This window comes from Aphis gossypii, chromosome 1 (genome assembly GCF_020184175.1).
Source record: "Aphis gossypii isolate Hap1 chromosome 1, ASM2018417v2, whole genome shotgun sequence".
Lineage (NCBI taxonomy): Eukaryota > Metazoa > Arthropoda > Insecta > Hemiptera > Aphididae > Aphis > Aphis gossypii.
This window is the reverse complement of record NC_065530.1, coordinates 3,159,174-3,182,857: the sequence shown is the minus strand read 5'-3', so window position 1 is coordinate 3,182,857 and position 23,684 is coordinate 3,159,174. Positions and strand designations below refer to the sequence as shown.

The window sequence follows — 23,684 nt, the reverse complement described above, 5'->3', positions numbered from 1 at the left end:
TTCTATCAGTACCGGAACAAAATGGTTTCCGTCTATAAGCTTTAAAGTATCTTATCTTTTAAGCTTGTAAACTATTTTAAGTTTTAACCGTCATGTAACTTTTTAGTGTACAGTTGAACACTCGTGTTTTCCATGGCAGTGTCTTAAATTAATTTAAAGATAATTTAACATGTCGTTGTAAAGAAGCAGAACAAAGTATGAGTCACATTGTGATAACATTTCTTATGAGATTATCAAAACAAAGAGTTACAGTCTATAGGAAAATGTCAAAATACCAAAAAGGCTAAATAATGGCTAAACAAACTTGGCTTTGTCTTTAAAAATTTAATTTAATTACCTATTTTAATATTTATACAAACATTACAAACAATTACTTTTGTAAGATTATGGTAATCCATTTTATGATTTAAAATTATCAATTAACTTTTTTTTTCTTTTACTGTTTGTTGTTTGTTACCTACAAAATAAGTTATATTTATTAATCTAATCTAATTTAAGTTACGCAATGACTGCAATGGCAATAATTTTGTGTACTCAGAAACATTTCTTATGTTACATATTAATATCACTATGAGAAATTTCAGTTTACAAATATTTTGATTCCTAGTATATTGTTGTTCTTCTTCTTTCAGCTCTAGAGGTTGAGGTTCATAGCCGCAAAACTAACTTTTTACCGTCGGTCTCTATCAAGAGCTGATTTAAAATAAATGGTTATCCCTAGTTGTATTGGTTTTAGTTCTTTCTTATTTTTGTAAGACCTTTTACCATCTATGCTGTGGTCTATTAATCGGTCTCCTACCCTGCGGAGTTCAATTCAGTATACATCATTTGTTATTTTTAGTGCCTATATCATTTGAATCAATTATTATTTTTGACTTAACAGTTATATTGACTTTGGTACTGTAAAAAAGACTGTTTAAACTGATATATTTTTTTTTTTATAATATATTTGAATAATTTGTTTATGTAACACAGCATAACTGATAGGCTATTTAGCTACACGCCAGTAATAGTTTAATTGTTATATTCTTACTGGTATTATTATAAAAGAGAAACTCAATATCCATTAAAATATATAAGTAAAAATTGTATTTAAGTTAACTATAATGCGCTTAAATATCATCATTCATTAAGCACTATTATCAAGATATTTTAAATACATATTCTAAATATAAAATAAAAAGAGGTTTAAATAATTTTATTCTTTTTTTCGATGTAGGTACTATGAGCTTATGTTAAACTTTATTTTAATTTCCTAGTCTGTAAATTTTCTGCTTAATATTTTATTCCATTTCCATGTCCTGAAAAGAAATTTGCTGCCGTTGCGTCTTTGTTCAGTAGATTTGTGTTTTACATTTTTAATTATTTTTATATTAAATCGTCGTGGGACAACATCAAACCATAACTTTAAGTTTAATAATAGAAAAAATAAAAATAATAAAAATATTAATCGTAGCGGTATACTTTAATATCTTAACATTATTGGTGTTGGAGATCTCTATGATTTTGTACAAGATTTTATACTAGTGCATAACTATCCAAGATAATATATATTTTTAAATATGTTTAATTTTTGAATATTAACATTCCGTAACACAACAACATTTAAGATAGATTATTTAGTTACACTTCTGTATTGAAAGATTCATAGTATCATGTTAAAATATTATTTCACTGTTATTATTTATTGAAAAAAAAGAAACATACTATCCCATAATATGAATGTAACAAGCTCACTATTTAACTCATTCAAATGTGTATTTTAAAACATATATATATATTTTTTTTTTTTTTTTTTAGAATTGTTAAATTCAATGAACACGTTTAACCTAACCCTTAAACATTGAAATAATTGTACAAAAATAAAAATAAAAGTAGTAATTTTAATAATCAATTACAATAAAAATAATCAAGAATCAATTATTTATACAACAAAAAGTTATAAAAAATATACATTATGTTTATAATGTATGTTTATCACCTAAGATAATTAAATAAAATCTTTAATTTGATTTAATTCAATGAAACAATTGTTAAAAATAACATAAGTAAAAATATATTTATATAAATATTGATTTTAATAACACATTTAATAAATTATTTTTATTGCAATGCCAGACTACTGGGTTTATATAAATTATCACTAGCATAAGAAGTATATTTGTTATACAATTCACGAACCCATTGAATGTGATACCTGACATCTGTAAAAACTGCTATTGAATTATTTGTATTTGGATCCTTGACACTCACTACTCCAGTTAAATAATACAAATTAGAATGCAAAAATGTTAAACCTGCTCCACTGTCACCTTCGCGAACCCCTTGTCCTGAAATTAAAGATATTTTATTCAAATCACAAAAACCAATCATATGACATTTCCTGAATAGTTAGTATAACTATTAGATATTAAATGCTGAAGTTCGATTGTCATATCGTTGATAACAAAATAATCAGTTATATTTATAATAATAGCAATATGCAAATAATGCATATGATTGAATCGTGTTTGTAGAAAAAAAAATGAAAAAATGGTTTCAAATATAATTAACTAAATATTTTATTACCTAATGCAGATCCAGCACAAAACTTATCAATAGTCACAAATGTTTGAAAACCATTTGTATACATGCTTCGGCAAGAATTGTGATCGATGTATGGTAAAGTTGCTTCTAATAAAGTAGGACTTGATGTGTCTTTTTCCGTTTTTCCCCAACCAACAATCTGTGAAAGTATAATTTTATAATGTATAATACTACTCTCTGTCAATGTAACTAAATAAGTAAATATTATAAAATAATACATATTAATAATGTTAAATAACCTAACGTACCACATAAATGGATAATTTCAAATGATAATAAAGTCCTTAATTGTAATTTTTATCATACAAACCTTTCCTTGAGCTCCATTTTGTATATTATAATTACCACTCCAATCAACACAAACTGGTGCAGCACCTATACTAATTATAACTTTATTTTTTAATACGATAACAGCTATATCTTCACCATGGAATCCATCAGATCCATAATAACTTTCTTTAAGATAAATTGTTTCTACCTAAAAAAAATTTTTAATTCATAGTAATATTTATTATATTTTAATATATATTTTTTATTATGGGTTTCTAAGATTCTACTTGTACACTAATAAGTATAATAACTTACATCCATTATTTGAGTGAATTCATTGTCAATTACTGTTAAATTTCTATTATATTTCCCAACACCAATTTTATATAGACCATCGAGAACTGATATTCGTTTAGATAACATATCTTTTTGCCAAAAACAATGAGCCGCTAAAAACATAATTAAAAAAATTATTATTCATTCATAGGTTTTAAATAAATACTGCACAGTTCATACCAGAAACAATTAAATTTGGAGTAATTATAGATCCTCCGCATATCAAGTCATATTTGGAATTCTCTTTATTTAATTGGTAAATTCCAACGTTCCAAGGAGCTGTTCCAACATGTGCTATCTTGCCATTATTGATCAATGGTTTGCCATTATTATATACTCTTCCACAATCTAAAATAAAATTTTAATACGAATTTATAATGTATTAACTAAATACAAATAGTAACTATATAATAAACAATAAAATATAATGTTAAAGGCTTCAGAGTATGTTAAACAACTGTTATAAAATCATTTATTACAAAAGCTATTAAGTATATTATATTATTTAAATTATATAATATCGAGTAATTTAAATAATTTTTTAATAATATATAAATATTATTAATAAATAATATATATTTTTTTCCAAATAATTCGTTTTTTATTTAAAAGTCAAATTAAAGTAAAATAATAATTAAATTTAAAGCCTATATGTCAAACACTCGATAATGTATCTTCTACAATAAATTTTATTAAAATTTAAAAGATTTCTCACAAATTATAATAAATAATTTTACTTGAATTTGATTTATCTACAATCTACATTGCTTGTGCTTCTAAGAGATAAAACAAGTATTGCGCTCACAAAATCCTCTTAAAAATATATGTGTATAAATTAATAATATAGAATAAAAAAATACAATTACGTGGAATGCATCTATATAGTTGATTATTCCACATTCCATTAGACTGACAAAGTAATTCAATTGGAGTTTCTTCTTGTCCATTTGGTATTTTATGTGTTGGCTTACAAAATGGTGTTGCTTTTGTGCCATATATTGATGGATTTGAACAATTAGCATAGTTTCCATTGAGAGTACAATTAATATTTAAACTATCAGATATTAGAGGCGGACACATTTCTATAAACATGAAAAATTATGAACAAACATAACCAAAAATCAGACAAATAGTACATAAATAAGTAATAATTATAACATACAAATTACAATACATAACTTACTGAAACATAATTTCTCAGAACTTGATATCCATTTTCCGTTACTCTGACAAACCCTAAAACCATTAGGATAAGCCTTATGATATCCAACTTCACAATTCTCAAATACAGTGCGATAATTGTCAATCAATGTCCCGTGAGGTAAGATTTCATTTGAACCTTCGTACGAATATAATACCCCTTCAGCAATTGGTAAAACACATACATTCCTTATGTTATAAAATACAATTAATTAGCATTATATCAATCATAAGTATAAAAATTCAAAAAATAATAATCAGGTATAATTGATTCGTATAGAATCCATATTCGGTAATTTGTTGACTAAAGCTATCAAAAGTGACGCGTGTGGTGCCTATAATCAATAAGATTATTGTAGCAAAAGCTACAAATTTATATTTTATTTTATCTATCATAATAAGTAAGGCATTTTAATGACAATATTAAGTTTATGAATTATATATGGCGTTCATAAACTAAAAATTAAATTTTTGAAAATATTCGTTATTTTCTTTGAATTTGCAAAATTCTCAAATACTTTATAAATAATGCGTATGTTTTAGTATAACTAAAACAAAATAAAATATATACTTAGTATTAGACTGCGTCGTAGGTTGTGTTGTATTATTCACAGGTTTTACTGTTATCGGTTGTGAGATTGGATTACGATCAACACAGTTTTCTTCATCAGATCCATCAGCACATTGTTTTACGCCATCGCATTTACTCTCTTTACTGACACAAGCTCCATATTTACACCGGAACGTATACTTTTGACACCTCAAATTAAAATATTTAATATAATATAAAAGTTGTTTTATTATAACCAACTCACCGAACTGCTTTACATAATGCTAAAGTTTCATCAGATCCATCTTTACAATCTCGAGATCCATCACAAGTTGATGTTCCGTCAATACATTGACCAGATTTACATTTATACTGGTCTTCGCTTTAAAATAAAAAAAAACTCAAATTTAATTATGAGTTATATTTAAAAATTAATTATTCATATTGAATTTTCTATTTTAATAACATATAATATTAAATATTATACAAAAATAAAAAGCATAATATCATTACAGCTTTAAAAATAATACTTATAATAAATAATAATAAAAATTAAATATCAAACATAATATATAATTTATACTAGTATATTAGGTGTACAAATAACTTACAAGTGAGAGTTATTTAATTAATTAAATAAACGTTTTATCAGTACAAATAAAAATAAATATGTTTATAAACCGCTTACAGGCATTTAGACGAACCATTGGAACTTTGAGTACTGTTTACAGAGTTTTTTTTACATTCGGGTAAGTTTTCGTCAGATCCATCGACACAATCGTTTTTACCATTGCATTTTGCACTTTTATCTACACAAGCTCCATATTTACATCGATAGGAATAATTTCGACATCTATATTATACAGACAGAAATATAATATTAAATGCAATTATAACTAATCATTATAGCTAAAATGTATAGTCATATTTATTCCATACGTTTGTTTTGCACATAAATCGTTGGTCTCGTCTGAACTATCTGAACAATCCGCATGACCGTCGCAAACAGCCGACGATTCGATACATTGTCCATTTGAACAGTTAAATGCGTCATCAGGATTTCTGTAATTGTAAATTCAAAATTAAAATATGCAACAAATAATGATTGGAAATAACAATCAACTATATTATGATAGCTATGTTTAGTTCATGAACACATTATTTCTCATCAATTATTTTTTAAAAACCAATTGTTTGTATAAGTACTCAATATAGCAATAAAGTTACAAAATTAAATATGTACAAAATCATACATAAACACAATATTTTTTACTAAAACTAAAGTGTGATTTAAGTAAATAATTGGTATTGTATTATTTCCGAAAGATAAATAATATAGTAATTCATATAATATAATCGTATTATGCACTATTATGTTTCCTTTTTTTTTAAATATATAGTGAAATATATTATATTAAAAATAATTTAATGCCAAAATACACGAAAAACGATAAACACATAATTAGCATGTGCTATCATAGAATTAGTTAGGTTAGTTTATTAAATAGAAGCTAGAAGTAATCAAAAATATAGATGATAGCATGTATTTTAAATATTTATAATATAGACCATTAAGTTATTTTTAAAGATCAGCAGTAAAAGAAATAATCCAATTAAAATCACAATAAAGGTTAAGTAAACAACAATAGTTATAAACTTTCATTAGATATAATCATATATTTAATATAGATTAATGCATTTCTTACCTAATAAAAATTCTAAGAACAAAACTTTACACAAAATTCTTAGAGAGTTTTAAATCCAAGATTTTTATATATATATATATATAAGTAGGTAGGTAGATATAGTATAAATTTAAAAGTGAAGTAGATCACTATAGAATACAAGATAAAATCAAGAGAAATAATATACAGTTATTACAGTATCAGTTGTTAAATAATGTATGAATGGAATGAATGTATAATTGTATAATAATTTACCGAAGTTGTTATATTACATAGCTTGTGTATTATTTAATATTGGGCTCGTTAATGTTTTTGGGGTACACGTTTCCCGCCAACCTACCCTATTTTTGATACTTAAAATAACATAATTATTATTATTATAGTTACCAACACTGTGCAAGATGATACAGTTTGACGTTTTTCAAGTTTTCTATCACAAAAAACGCCTTCTCCTGAAACGGTTAATTTTTTAATGTTAAACGAAGTAATATTATAAATCAGAGTTTTCTGTTTTATATCGTGCTTATTATAAATTTTTGTTTTACATAAATAATATTATTAATTGTATTGAATAAGAAATAAATAATTAAACCCTATACAATAACTAATAATACTAATATTATAGTCATTTGAAATATAAAAAGTCTACATTGATTTGCTTTTTTCTTCGTCACATATTTGATCTCAAGTATATTTTTTCTCATTTCACATAATATTGTTATTAGCTTTTTTCATAGATCTATAAATATAGATTTTATAAATCATATATTCAATTTTAATAAGAGTCTAGGAAAATTAGTGAATGAGTGATGACCATAGGAAATACTAATCAAAAAAAATTTTTTATAAAATTGTTGTTTTCTATATGTTTATAAATCACATTTTTGTTATATTTATGAATAATTTAATTTCAATACCATTTGTACTATAAATCTAATTTTTTAATGCAATCTTTACTAATTTATTTCATCTTTATACTACTTGTATTTTTTTTTTTTTTTACATCATATAGATGTTTTGTAAATGGAGTTTTTTTTCCATCAATAAAGAATAATAACAAATATTATTACTTACCAAAAATGAAGCATGAATATATCAACCAGGAATACGTCACCTTCATGGCCAATGATGAATTAGTATTGAAGCGAAAATGTATAATATATTAGATATATCAAATGAACGTCACTAAACACTAAACATTATTTTAAAGTAAATTAACAAATATGTAAGTTATTATCTTACTATAATGTATAATAAACACTGAAAAATATCTGTGAGGAATGAATTAATTTTGTACTTAATACTTAATCAGAAAAATAAATTTTTAAAACGATATCTAAATATTATGCACAATATAATATAAGCGATTATAATCCCATCAATACAACTACACAACACAATGCTACGCTAGGTCTTCTGAATTATTAATGCAAATTGCAGGTTGTTTTTCGTTATTGATATTATGTACCATCTATATGCTCAGCTACGTCCGTGTGACCAAAGGACAGACTACGTAGATAGGTAATGAAAATTAAATTGCTAAGCAAACTTGTTTTAAAATTGATTATACAGCCCTGCTACTGCTACGTCCAGCAGCTAATGGTATTTCGACGTAGATAATAGGTAGGTAAACATTTATACGTCATATAAAACTGGTTATACTGATTATGCGTATACATTTATACAAAAAAATATAATATTATTGTGTACAATTAATATGTACTTAAGTAAATTCACAGTAATTTTGTATTGTAAGATTATATTATATATTTTATTATATTATATAAATATTATTAACATATATTATGTTTATAAATTATAATATATTATTTATAATAAAGATTGAATAGTATACAAGTATAATGGTATACATTATAGCTAATAGCTACTATAATATTTCATTTCTACAATGTTTAAAATCGATTTTTATTATCATTTCAAAACAACTGCACAATGATTTCAATTCTCAAATTCTCGATCATTACAAACACCCAATATAATAAAGCTGTTATATGTTTTATAATATTATTATTCTAATTAGTTACCGTACCAATATATCGTCGAAAAAATAATTGGGTATTTACGTGAGAAAATATTAATGAGTGATCATCGGAAAATTACGTCAGAGGTCAAGACCCCAAAAAAAAAACATATTATAGTCCTAGATATGTAATATGTATATATAAGACTATATATAAACATATTATAATTTTTAAATACTTTGAATAAACAGTAAATTATGAAAACAGCTTAATTTAATATTATTCTATATAATTATGAATGAAAAAAAAGCTGTATTACAAAATCCTAAGTGTAAAAATTAATCCAATTGTATTTTTTCGAAATAAAAGTTAATAAAATAAAAGGATAATTATTAATAGTTTTATTATTTAATACTAGTACTGTGCAAATTAGATTCGCTTAAATTATGATTCTCCCTTCATTTATATTCTTTCGTTAATGAATTACTTTAAATAAGTTTACATTAATATTATTTTATGATCATTTGAAGTTCAAATTATTACTACAATGGATATTTATTCGTATAAACAGTTTCTCCTTAAACGATTTTAGTTTTTTTATTTTAGTTTATTATTTTCAAAAAAATAATTCTTTCTGAACTATTTATCAACATTTTCAATTTTTTTTTTTTTTAATAATTTTACTTTTAAAATGTATTACTGAATAAAATTCGCATATGCATTGTTCTTTATGTGTACACAAATAAATAGGCACCATTGCACAAACTCAAATTTTTACTGAATCAATTTCAAAACGTATTAACTTATAATTCAAAGTGTGATACAAATCTGGTTATATGTTGTATATTATATATTATTTTTGAAACAAAATTATTGAAATTCTTGATGTATACAGCATTTATTTTTCTTATAATCAAATAAGAAATCGACTTTTTATTGACTGTAGCAATCGCTTTAAAATATGATTCTTCGAACTCAATTTTTTTATTACACATATCCTTGCTGTCATTTTGCTCATTCAATTCTAATTCAGACCTGATTAAACTCTTACCAGACCTCTTCAATTTTTTCTTTTCTTACAAGAATTTGCTCGACGTCGCTATCCTCAGCAGGAACGTAGCTCCGGAACCGTGTTAAACGAGCAATTTATCTTGTTAGTAACTAGTGAAGCATTGATTCACGCCGCTTGTTTTGTTCCTTTCATATCCATTAAATGTTGTTAATATTTATTTTGATTACTATTGTGGCAAATCGTCTTGAGAAATTGATAGAGACATTAAACCTATTAAACATTATATTCTATTACTATTTACAAAGGTATTTGAGTTTTTACAGTTTTTCCTGGTTATTGTGGTACTGTTATACATTATTAAAACGTGAGGCGATTTCTTTGGAAAATTATATCTGAAGTTTTATTTAACTGATTAGTGTACATTTTGTTTTAAACGCAAGGGTGCGTTATGAAAATGAGAAAAGTTTAAAAAAATATAAACTTAAGAAATATTACGTAGTGACATTCGTTGCCTGCATTGTGCATTGTGCGTGCACACATAATCGTACCTATAACTTTTACTACTATAATATAATATAATATAATATAGAATATCTATAATTTTTTTAACCCTTTATATAGCCTCATGTATATTATGTAACACAAACATACCTACTTAAAACATATTTTAATTATTAATAAAACTTGCTTTTATGGCCACGTATAAGTACCTATATTGTACATTTCTATACATAACTTATAATATAAATTTACTCGATCGGAAATTAATATCAAATAAACTTAAATAATCGTAATGATGTAGTCGTAAAACGTTAAAATGAAAATAAATTAAAACCAGAGATATTAATATTTTTAGTCACTGTACTCATCATTTATGTAAAAATACAATGGCGATTCACAATGTTTAATTGGAAAAATACGAAATAAATGATAATTATTGACTTAGTTATCAGTTTTCCATCTAAAATTATATCTATGTAATAACTAGATTATCTAAGGATAGTGATGATTGGTAATTGATTATGGTTATATGTTCAGATGGTCAGAAGCCGTCAGCAAAAGCAGTTTTTTTGCCCTTATCGCTGGTTGCTGTGGTTTATTAGCCAGTCGGGGGTTAGGTTATATGTTGCACGAAAATTCGTTAAATGCTGTACCTCTGTAATATGTTGACTTCACATTAATGGCTAATGGACTATCTTTCCTCATGTGTGCTATGGCTACCAGTGATTTTGCAAAAAATGTTGCTGTATTTTGGATTATTTGGGTTTTTCTTTGGTAAAACTTTCACCATTATATTATTTTACAGAACATTATATTTGGTACCTGTGTTAATATATCGATTGATTTTATATATTGCGTAATTTTTAGGAATAGCTAACAGAATAATTTACAAAAGCTGTTAAATAATAAAGTTGTTAAAGACGAGTATTATAATGAATAATCAAGGTGGAAAATGTCCCTTCTACAGTGAAGACATTTAACTGAGAATACGTTAAAAATAATTTTAATTTTGAATAATAATATTTATATTTTAACTTATCATTTATTTTTTTATATTAAATAATTGTTTATATATTAACCAGATTCATTTAAATCATAATTATCATTTGGACTATAATTAGCTTCGTTTTAACTAACTTTTTCTATCTAAACTTGATTATATCTTTTAATTTAAATTTGTGTGTACAATAATTTGATTTGCCTAACATTCAGTAACCTCTTTAAGTATTTACTTTTATTTTTGTTTTAGTTTTTACGTTTAAGTATACTGTGTATGGATACCAAAGCAAATGAAATCTTATATTTTACTTTTTAAGCATATATTTTAAAATATTTAAAACAGAAACATTTACAAAAAGTATGTTATTTGCTCAAAAATTAAAATTATATTTTTATTATTTATATATTTAAAATAAATTTATATAATTATTTAGTTATATTTTTAATGTATATTAAAAAATAATATATATTTACTTTTTTGTACTTTAAATTGTATGTCTGCGTATGTTTTGAATTTTCAGAGCACAATTTATTTTTTCAATTTTTAATTCAAAATAATTACATATTCGTCAATAGTTTTGTTCTTTTAGTGCATTCAATATAAATCAAAAGTAATAATCTATTCATATAAATATTGATTTTAATAACTTCTTCTTCTTCTTCTTCAGCTTTTACTGTCCTTGAAGGACTTTCGCTGCCTCTACTACTTTTCTCCAACTATCTCTGTCAACACTATCCTCTAAAGTCAATCCCTGGGCGCACTTGTCAATATCCTCCTTGATCCTGTCTATCCAGCGCTGTCTGGGGCGACCCCTAGGTCTTTTTCCAGTGATTTTTTTTTCCAGAGCTTTCTTTAGGATACCATTTGACCTCCATACATGGCCTGCCCACTCAATTCGTTTGCTCATAAGGTACGCGTTGATACCAGGTTTTTGATAAATTTGTTGTACTTCCTTATTGGTTCTTCTTCTGTACACTTCATTTTCTAGTATAGGTCCATAAATCCTTCTAAGAACTCTTCTTTCGAAGCAAGCCATTTTTTCCTCATCTCCTTTAGTAGTCGACCATGTTTCGCATGCAAATGTTAGAACTGGCCGTAGGAAACTTAAGTACAGGCATTCCTTTGATCGTCTAGAGAGGAACTTTGACTTGAACAATTTTTCCAAAGCGTAATAACCCTTATTAGCGGCTGATATTCTAATTTTAATTTCATTATGCATGTTATTGTATTGATTTATGTTTACTCCAAGATATTTGAAGTTTTCTACTTGTTGGAAGGTATAGTTTTCTACTACTAGATCCGAGATATCCCTTTGATTTTAATAACACATATAATAAATTATTTTTATTTGAGTACAGTCCTATTGAGCTTAGATTATTGACATTTTAATACAAATTATATTTATTGTAGAGTTCACGAATCCATTGAATGTGGTATTTAACATCTGTGAAAACTGCTATTGAATTATTTGTATTTGGATCTTTGACACTCACTACTCCAGATAAGTAATAAAAATTAGAACGTAAAAACGTTAATCCTGCTCCACTGTCACCTTCACGAACACCTTGTCCTGAAAATAAATATATTTTATTCAAACGAAAACAATTAATCATACGACCATTCGTAAGCGGTTAGTATAATACAAAAATGTAATATGGTATATTATGATTATCAGTTTGTTCTTAATTTTTATTTAATAATACCTAATAATATTAAATATTTTTGAGTGAAGAATAATTATTTGTGTATGTAAAAAATCACAACAAAAATTATTATTTTCAATAGAATTAAAAAATAATTCAGATTTTTAGTCCTAGACTCACCCAATGCCAGATATGACAATTGACTAGTATCCGATCTCTATATACTGAATACTAATGCTTAATAGATAACATCATTGATAAAAATATTTGATAATATGTATAATTAATGATAATATGCTAATAATGTATATAATTGAATAGTGTTTAAAGAAATAAAAAACGAAAAAATGATTTCAAATATTAATAATTAAATATTTAATTACCTAATGCAGACCCAGCACAAAACTTATCAATAGTCACAAACGTTTGAAAACCATTTGTATACATGCTTCGGCAAGAATTATGATCGATGTATGGTAAAGTTGCCTCCAATAAAATGGGACTTGATATGTCTTTTTCTGTTTTTCCCCAACCAACAATCTGTGAAAATATAAAATAGTTTAATATATATTATATTACTCTCTTTTGATATAATCATGTAAATTGTAGTAATATTAATAAATTTAATTATTTAAATTAAGTCTGACTGATCAAGGTTTTATCATTTTTAAAATTGAACAAATATGATACAAAAATAATGTTGAGTGGTTTTATAATCAACTATTAGAATTTTCTTTTTAGTAGATATTCTTTTATGTGATACAAGAACATTACTGTATATCTACCTTACCTATCTTTTAAAGTATTTACCTATCAAATAAATGAACAATGATTGAATATTAATATATAACATTTAAATTAATCACAATTTTGATTTTTAATTATCTAATAAACAAACCTTTCCTTGAGCTCCATTTGGTATATTATAATTACCACTCCAATCGATACAAACTGGTGCAACACCACTACTAATAGAAATTTTGTTTGGTAACACGACTACAGCTATATCTTCACTATGGAACCCGTTAGCTCCATAATAACCATCTTTTAGGTAAATAGTTTCCACCTGTAAAATTGTTTAATTTATAATATATAACAAATAATATCTATTATTATTAGGTTTCTAAGATTTTATTTTTGCACTAATACTTACATCCATTATTTGAGTAAAGTCATTGTCAATAACCGTGTAATCTCTATTATATTTTCCAACAGCAATTTTATATAAACCATCGTTAATTGATATTCGTTTAGACAGCGAATCTTTTTGCCAAAAACAATGAGCCGCTAAAAATATAATTTAAAAAATTATTATTCTTTCATAGGTTTTAAATAAATACTGCACAGTTCATACCAGAAACAATTAAATTTGGAGTAATTATAGATCCTCCGCATATCAAGTCATATTTGAAATTCTCTTTATTTAATTGATATATTGCAACATTCCAAGGTGCTGTTCCAACATGTGCTTTCTTACCATTATCAATCAATGGTTTACTATCAATATAAACTCTACCACAATCTAAAATAATATTTAAATATACACTTAAATGGTAATATCTAAAATGTAATAGTACCCAACAAATAAATAATGAAAAATAATATATAAAGCTTAAAAGGATTTAACCCACTATTATAAAATTATCCATTAAAATAGCCAATCATTAAGTGTTAATTTTTCAAAGTATATTATATCAAGTTATTATAAGATTGTTTCAATGTTAATTTAAATTTACAAAAATTCGTTTTATTTAAAATACAAAGTGAAATAATAATAAAACGTAAAACCAATATGTCGATCTCTCTAAAATGTATCTTCTACAATTCTTATAATAAGTGATTTTACTATTAGATTTCTCACAAATTTTTCTCACAAATTATATAAAAAAAAAATTACGTGAATACGATTTATGTATGTTGCACGTGGATCTGATAAAAATCAAATATTGTACTCACATCCTTTTAAAAATGTATATCTAATTATTGTACCTGATCGAACTTAAATTTTAACTTTTATAATACGCACTAACATATTAAGTACTTGAATACAATAATAATTAATTCGGTAGATTAGTAAAATATGTATGAATTAGTGATATATAATTTAAAAACACAATTACGTGGAATGCATTTATATAGTTGATTACTCCACATTCCATTAGACTGACAGAGTAATTCAATTGGAGTTTCTTCTTGTCCATTTGGTATTTTATGTGTTGGCTTACAAGATGGTATTGCTTTTGTGCCATATATTGATGGATTTGAACAATTAGCATAGTTTCCATTGAGAGTACAATTAATATTTAAACTATCAGATATTAGAGGCGGACACATTTCTATAAACATGAAAAATTATGAACAAACATAACCAAAAATCAGACATATAGTATAAATAAGTAATAATTATAGCATACGAATTACAATACGTCATAACTTACTGAAACATAATTTATCAGAATTTGATATCCATTTTCCGTTTCCCTGACAAACCCTAAAACCATTAGGATAAGCCTTATGATATCCAACTTCACAGTTTTCAATTACAGTGCGATAATAGTCAATCAATGTCCCGTGAGGTAAGATTTCATTTGAACCTTCGTACGAATATATAACCCCTTCGGCAGTTGGTAAAATGCATAAATTCCTCAAATTATAAAATAATAATAATTAGCATCATATAAACTAAGTAAGTCTTCTATATTATAAAATAATAAATAGTCAGAATTTATTAATTCTTAATTCTTATACAGTATAATATTCTCGATGATCTTTGCTTATAAGTTATAACTATGTATAAGGACGCCATGCTATCAATAGACTAATTGATAACTACGGATTTAATGTTAATTTTTTCAATTACGATAAATAAGACCACTTTATGACATTTCGTGTTTAGTAGAAACCACAGACTTCTACACAAACGTCTAACAATGAGTTGATGATAAAATGGATAAACAATTATAAAGAGAAAATAAAGTTAATTCTGTTATGTTCATTTTACCAATCAAGTCTTTCAATATTAAAATCTGAAGCACATTAATTATCGTTAAAGGAAAATTCAGTTCCATCGATATTTCACCATTTCATTCTTACCTCCAAAAATAAAAATTAATATCCAGAAAAATCTCTACACTAAGAAACACTTTGAATAAAAGTATACTATCATAAATTGTGTTAAATAAATTGTCTATTATCTGTGTAATTTTTATGATGCAGATGTGACTGAAAATCGTTTAGAAAACAATATTAATGATTAATCAATATGATTTCATGCATAATGCATTCAATTAATAATCTTAAGGGCGATGAAATACAAAATGTAACCTCTTATTCAAATGAATAAATGCTTTAAACTAAAATAAAATTACTACAATAAAAATTACGAAAGAAAAATTAAAAAAAATTGTAACTTAAGAAGATTTAGTCAAATGTTTAAAAAAAAATGACACATTAACTCTGAATAACAACATGTAATTTTAAATAACTTTAATGATGAACTTTTCATATTTATTTACATTTAAATTTGCCATTTGCTTCATAATACTTTATGCCTTGTATAGTCACATTCAGTTTCAAATCTATTCAAAAATAAAAAAATGATTGTAAGACGACAGGAAGAAGGTACAGCCAAAGTTTTCAATTACATTTATTTACACAGGACTGTGATTTCAATTTAACTTTGATACAATGGCTATTCGTAAAAAAAACAATGTATAATCATAATCATAATAGATTTATAGAATACTATGATTTTTGCGGAATACGAGTTGAGTGCCAAGTATCTCCAGCTACCTAAACCTTAGTATTTATGTGTGTTGATTTTAAAGTAGATGAAATTTTCCAAATTATTCAATTGAATACTATTAAGAATAATATTCATTATTACACTATTAACTTTTTTGTTAGAAAGTTACTTATTCTAGTTGGCTTATTTCAGTCAAGTATTGTTATTCTCATTAATTACAGATTACTTGGCGTGAGCACGTTATTTAGTTTGTATAAAAATCTGTGATAGAAAAATAAGAAACTAATAAATTCATTATTTTCTCATTTTTGCGAAATTCCTAAATACCCCATAAATAATACGTAAGTTATTCGTATGACTAAAATAAAAAAAAAAATACTTTGAATTAGACTGTGTCGTTGGTTTTGGTTTTGTTGTAGTTGTTACAGGTCTTGGTGTTATTGGTTCTGATATTGGATTACGATCAACACATCTTTCTTCATCAGATCCATCAGCACATTGTCTTATGCCATCACATTTACTCTCTTTGGTGACACAGGCCCCATATTTACACCGAAATGTATACTTTGGGCACCTTAAATTTAAATATTTAATAGAATATAATATTTATTGTATTTAAACCAACTCACTGAATTATTTTACATAATGCTAAAGTTTCATCAGACCCATCCTTACAATCTCGAGATCCATCGCAAGTTGATGTTCCATCAATACATTGGCCAGATTTACATTTGTACTGGTCTTCGCTTCAAAATAATAAAAAAACTTAAATATAAATATGCTTAAAGTTTTAAAATCAAAATTTAATACAGAATAGTATAATATACATATTCATATTCTATATTGTACTATCATATATAATAGCGGTTTTAAAACTTTTTTAGTTTACGTCACCCTAAAAAAAAAAATTGAATTGCGCCTCTAATGAGTAAATAAATAACAAATTTACAATATCAAATAAACAAATATTTTTATTATTATGGCTACATAAATCATCAATAAATATTTATATTATTAAATTTCTATTTAAAGTATTACAAAGTTTTTAATTTTAATGAAAAAAAAAACAATAACTATTAATATTAACATGGTTTGAACATGGTGGTTAAATGCTGGCTGGATATAGTAACTTTCTAAAAATTCTCGAACTAAGTATAATCATACAATATAAATGTATGTCAAATTATTGTTGATTTAAAAACATCATTATTTACCAGGCACCTCGCACCTGACAGTTTGGAAACCACTGATACAATATACTTAAGTTTCTTTAATTAAGGTATTATAGATAAAATTAAGAGCATATTATGTTATGCTCAAACCTTTAATCATTATACATATAGGTAGTATATATAATTGTTAAAATTAATTATACATGTTCTACTGTTATTATAGGTACGTATGTATATAATGTGTACAAATAAATATTCAGTGCTAGGTATTAAGTATGACGAAGTAAATGTTTTATAAATATAAATAAAAATAAATATGTTTAAAAACCACTTACAGACATTTAGATGAACCGTTGGAATTTTGAGTACTGCTTATAGAGCTTTGTTTACATTCGGGTAAGTTTTCGTCAGATCCATCAACACAATCGTTCTTACCATTGCATTTTGCACTTTTATCTACACAAGCTCCATAATTACATCGATATGAATAACTCCGGCATCTATATTATACAGATCGATATATAATATTAAATGCAATTATAACTATTCATTATAGCTAAAATGTATAGTCATATTTATTCCATACGTTTGTTTTGCACATAAATCGTTGGTCTCGTCTGAACTATCTGAACAATCCGCACGACCGTCGCAAACAGCCGACGATTCGATACATTGTCCATTTGAACAGTTAAATGCGTCATCAGGATTTCTGTAATTGTAAATTCAAAACTAAAATATGCAACAAATAATGTTTAAAAATAACAATTAACTATATTATGATAGCTATGTTTAGCTCATGAACACATTATTTTACACCAATTATTTTTTTAAATCAATTTTTTGTATAAGTATAGTAAATATAGCGATGTAGTTACAAAATTAATTAAGTACCAAATCATAAATAAACACGATATTTTTTACTAAAACTGAAATTTGATTTAAGTAAGTAATTGATATAATATTATTTCTAAAAGATAAATAATATAGTAATTCATATAATATAATCGTATTATGCACTATTATGTTTCCTTTTTCCTTAAATATATAGTGAAATATATTATATTAAAAATAATTTAATGCCAAAATACACGAAAAACGATAACACATAATTAGCATGTGCTACCATAGAATTAGTTAGATTAGTTTATTAAGTAGAAGCTAGAAGTAATCAAAAATATAGATGATAGCACGTATTTTAAATATTTATAATATAGGCCATTAAATAATTTTTAAATATCAATAGAAGAAGTAATAATCCAATTAAAAACACAATAAAGGTTATTTAAACAACAAAAGTTATACGATTTCATTAGATGTATTCATATATTTAAATATAAAGTATAAACTAATAATTTTTTTTTACCTAATGAAAAAGCTAAGAAGAAAACTTTACACAAAATGTTATAGAAGTTTTAAATCCATTTTTATATGTATATGCCTTATGGCTGGGGGTCGTTCTGTTAATTTGTGCGAAACCGAGAATGTTACCAGTCGAGACTTTGATTGTTTATAGCAACCATAGGTTAAAGTAGTTGCTATGTAAAAAATTTAAGAAAATATATATATATTATATTTACTGTAGGTAAATTTAATTTACCTACAGTTTAATCCTGTTCTTCTCATATCTAAAAACTAATCGACATCGACATCCGTATGTCAACTATATTTAGTAGAAACAAAACATATACATGTACTGATATATCTGCATGTAGAATAGATATAATATAATTATTTATATATATATATATATAATATATACATATATATATAAATGAGTAGACAGATATAGTATAAATTTAAAATTAAAGTATAGATCACTATCAGAGTACAAGATAAAATCACGAAAAATATGCTACGTGCTCAGATATCTTATACACTAAATATAACACATATGACATGTATGTACTGCGTCGTAAGATTTATATACCAAATATTTAAGATGAATAATGACCAAGTGATTGTCAGAAACATTAGGCCTAAAGGTGAAAGGTAAATTCACATATAGTAATTGGGAATGACTCGACGACGTCTGCACACGAATTTACTAACAATCGTAATAGCGAGAGAATTGTAATCCTATAATAGACAGCGGCAATGGAGTAGCTTTTCTTGGAAATGCTAAGAGCACCAGAAGTGCCGAGGAGCGTGGGTGAATCGTCATTCAGACACCATTAAATTACAGAATCATCACAGGTACGCCTGAATTCTAAAATACGTCATCAGCTAATGATTGACGCAGAACGTGAGAACACAATGGCAAGCTTTTGACTGACTAGCAGTGATATGTCGATATTACTGGGGGACACCGAACATATTATAAAGGGGGGCCGAGATAGGCAGATATGATTCCTCAAAGTTAGAACGAGCACCTTCACTCTAGTCAGTGTAATAAAACTGTCCTAGGGACTATAGCCTATTTTTTGAATGTTAAACACTTTGTCATTTTTTTTATTCAAAAAACACTTAAAAATATTTTAAATTATTAACCACTTTGAAATATTTCCAATAATAAATACACTTCGAAATTATTTTGCGGCTTTATTTAACACCTCAACTCAAACCAACATCGTAACGGTAGCTCATACATGGGCTGCTACAAATATATCAGTTGTTAAATAATCTATGAATGTAATGAATGTATAATAATTAACAGAAGGTAATATAGTATTATACTAAATAAATTGTGTATTATTTGATATTGGACTCATTAATTTTTTTGAAGTTCATGCCTTTTGCTGACCTACCATACTTTTGATACTTATAATAACATAATAATAATTATTATAGTTACCAACACTGTGCAAGATGGTACAGTTTGTCGTTTTTCAAGCTTTCTGTCACAAAAAACGCCTTCTCCTGAAACGGTTAATTTTTTAATGTTAAACGGTGTAAAATTATAAATCAAAATTTTCTATTTTAAATCCTGCTTATTATAGACTTTTGTTTTAAATAAATAATATTAATCGTATTGAAAAAGAAATAAATATCCAAACCCTACCTACAATAACTACTGTAATATTATATTAACTTGAAATAGAAAGAGTCATCATTGGTTGGCTTCTTTCTTCACCTTATATTTTATTAAGTCATCACATTTTTTTCTCATTTCACAAATTATAAAAGTTTCTACTATTTTAGATCTATAAATATGTCAAACAATATAGATTGTGAATATTACCTACTTCTTAAATTAAAAAATAATATGCTGAATTGTCCCCGTGATGAAACATCGTATGCAGACAATAGGCCCACATAATAATTTTATACACTCACAATAGAACTCTGGTCAAGATATTCTGAAAAAAAGTTGTATACTACAAACACCTTATTTTCAAAAATGTTCATAGACATATTATGTTTATGAAACTTAAAAATTGTAAAAATAAAAATTAGCTAAAACAAAAATTAATAATTAATAAATATTTATACTGAAAATACAAATTATTTAAAAGCTTATCCTTCGGAAAGTTGTTATTAAAACTATTAAATATAGATACTTTTTTTATTATATTGTTTAAGATTCTGAGCAAAGCGATAAATTAATTGATTTCACAAAGATGTGTGTGTGTGTTTTATGTCTTCCTATGTACACGATAAGTAAACAAATTTTTCGATTTTAAACTTTGAGGGTAGTTTTGAATAGAAAAATGATTTTAGTTTTACCTACTTTAAAAAGATCAAAATTAAAAATTACCAATAATCAGAAAAAAAAAGCAAAACATTAGAGAAAAACAAGACGTTTTACGCATATATTATTATTTTATTTATTTACATAAATTACAGGTCACTGACCAAGGTACAGTATTGAAATAGACAGTACTACATTATTACAGACAAACATTTAATCTATACTATAATAGGAAGTCCTAATTTTTTTGTCACACATACAAATCCTCATTATTTTTTTTATATATTAAAATAATTGTTTAAAGCATTTAGTTAAGCAATCGCTCACAACCCACCTTAGAATATTTATATTTATAGTGTGTTCATCAATTTAGGGAACACTGAATTTCTCAGCCGTATTTTTTTAGAATAAATCGATTTTTTTTTCACAAATTGGTTATGTATAAATACACATTTTTCGATACATTTCAAAATTTTTTGAAATTTTGGTCTGCACATCAGTAAAAACTTTTTATTTAATAACAACACCTATTTTGAACACCATATTCGGATAGGTCTATTTTTTAAAGCAATTTTGATGTATCAATTATGGTTCTAAATTCAAAATTGACTGAATAAAAACCACGTTAATTTTAGTAAATAATACCTACATTTTTTTTATTACCTATTTAAAAAAAATGATAAAAACATTTAAAATTAGTTCTTATTGGTTACTTTTTGAATATTTATACGTATTTTTTTGTAGAAATGTTATAATTTTATACCCATATTATTTTAATCTTGTTTATGACACTTCTAAAAAAAAAAACGTACAAATATTCAAAAAGTAACCAATAAGAACTAATTTTAAATGATAATTATATAATGATGTATTGTTTTACAAATATACAAGGCATACAGCACGCGTATATCTTTGTCGTGTTATTGTAAATTATAGCAGTTAAGCCAAAGTAAAATTAAAAACTTATCTTAATTTGATAACATATTAAATAATAATACGAATATAATTAAAATCAATACTAGAATAATATAGGATACAGTATCAGTATATTATTTTTATAAGTTTTCAAAATTCTTATTTCCATTAAATTTTACTCAACTATAGTATAATACTATAGAATACATTATAATTTTCGAAAAAAATTGTATTTTTATATTAATATTTAAAAATTCTTCAATATAGATGGATAAATGTATTATGTAGGTACCTGAATATTTCTTTTTCAAATAACTAACCATTAAAATTAAACTATTAGCTAATTTATTTTATATATTATTATGATAACATGTTTCTCCATCATTTATTACTATATTGTAAACAAAATTAACATAGATATTACGTACCAAAAATTATACATGAATATATTAACCAAGAATATGTCACCTTCATGGTCAATGATGAATCAATATTGAAGCGAAAATGTACAATATAGGTCTTAGATAAATCAAATGAACGTCACTAAACAATATTTCACAAAAAATTAACAAACATGTTAGATGAAGCGTATTATCTTACTGCAATGTACTAATTTGTATGATAAACACTGAGAAATATCTGTAGAGAATGAATTAATATTGAACTTTATCAGAAAAGTACATTATTTTTAAACGATATTTAAATAACATGACGTACTGCAATATGTACGATTATAATACCATATTTACAACTACACAACACGTCATAATGCTAGATCTCCTAAACGAGTATTGCAAAATTATTAAGGTTATTTTTTGTTATTGATAATATAATGTACCACCTGTACACTATCAGCTACATCCGTATGATTGACCAAAGGACAGACTACGTAGATTGGTAATGAAAATTAAATGAGTAAGCAAACTTGTTTTAAAATTGATTGTACAGCACTACTGCTACGTCCAGCAGCTAATATCATATTTCGACCTAGGTCACGGTTCATGGGTACCTATATTAATATGTATATATAAAACCGGTTATTCTGATTATATAGGTTTGCGTGTATACTTATATACAGAAAAATTATAAGCAATTTATACAGCATTAGTTACGATATTATGTTGTTTATTGTTTTCATTTATTATACTATTAGTAAGTAAATTGATTCAAGTATATTATTTTGTTTAAACTTGAACTTCAAATTACTGTAGAAAAAATCGTGATTTTTCTATTCCACTGTGAACTAATAATCAATAAATTAGTATGTACTGTAAGTTGAACATCGTAATAAATTGTAACCTATAATCTATACAGATTTAAGGAAAAATTTTAAATTATGTGATCAAGAATTTCGACCCAGTAAATAATTTTTTATCATCATTTAAGAAAATTTTTTTTAAAAAAGTAAGAAAATGATCACCACTCTATTAGGTTTCGAGTAGGACTCGTTTTTAAGTAA

At 25.1% G+C, this 23,684-nt stretch overlaps 2 protein-coding genes and 1 long non-coding RNA gene across 3 annotated transcripts; all 3 read right to left on the bottom strand.

Moving 5' to 3' along the window:
• Nucleotides 1-1,768: 1,768 nt before the first annotated feature.
• Nucleotides 1,769-23,008, bottom strand: LOC114123197 (modular serine protease-like). Its single transcript, XM_027986091.2, has 20 exons — nt 22,654-23,008; nt 20,478-20,538; nt 18,269-18,391; nt 18,018-18,182; nt 17,140-17,256; nt 16,890-17,084; nt 15,204-15,409; nt 14,886-15,101; nt 14,120-14,287; nt 13,919-14,052; nt 13,664-13,831; nt 13,149-13,305; nt 12,515-12,692; nt 4,376-4,581; nt 4,059-4,274; nt 3,373-3,540; nt 3,172-3,305; nt 2,897-3,064; nt 2,569-2,725; nt 1,769-2,330 (listed from the first exon to the last, which is right to left on the bottom strand). Exons 1-20 carry the CDS (start codon nt 22,697-22,699, stop codon nt 2,104-2,106), a joined length of 3,210 nt encoding a protein of 1,069 aa, XP_027841892.2. The 5' UTR covers nt 22,700-23,008; the 3' UTR covers nt 1,769-2,103.
• On the bottom strand, nt 5,773-8,381 carry LOC114123196 (uncharacterized). Its single transcript, XR_003592333.2, has 4 exons — nt 7,702-8,381; nt 7,015-7,079; nt 5,882-6,004; nt 5,773-5,795 (listed from the first exon to the last, which is right to left on the bottom strand). It is a non-coding gene; the product is annotated as an uncharacterized LOC114123196 (long non-coding RNA).
• LOC126549097 (uncharacterized) lies at nt 9,739-12,511 on the bottom strand. The gene is made up of 2 exons (XM_050197528.1): nt 11,596-12,511; nt 9,739-9,891 (listed from the first exon to the last, which is right to left on the bottom strand). The coding sequence occupies exon 1, from the start codon at nt 12,339-12,341 to the stop codon at nt 11,793-11,795; it is 549 nt and encodes a 182-aa protein (XP_050053485.1). The 5' UTR covers nt 12,342-12,511; the 3' UTR covers nt 9,739-9,891; nt 11,596-11,792.
• Nucleotides 23,009-23,684: the final 676 nt, after the last annotated feature.

Bases quoted from the DNA above. Each gene is read 5' to 3' on its own strand.
- LOC126549097 (XM_050197528.1), bottom strand. From the start codon at position 12,341: ATGCATAATGAAATTAAAATTAGAATATCAGCCGCTAATAAGGGTTAT.
- LOC114123197 (XM_027986091.2), bottom strand. From the start codon at position 22,699: ATGAAGGTGACATATTCTTGGTTAATATATTCATGTATAATTTTTG. The intron at 13,306-13,663 runs GTTTGTTTATTA...ATATTTTCACAG, and splicing joins CAAATGGAGCTCAAGGAAAG to ATTGTTGGTTGGGGAAAAAC. The intron at 2,726-2,896 runs GTTTGTATGATA...ATACTTTCACAG, and splicing joins AAAATGGAGCTCAAGGAAAG to ATTGTTGGTTGGGGAAAAAC.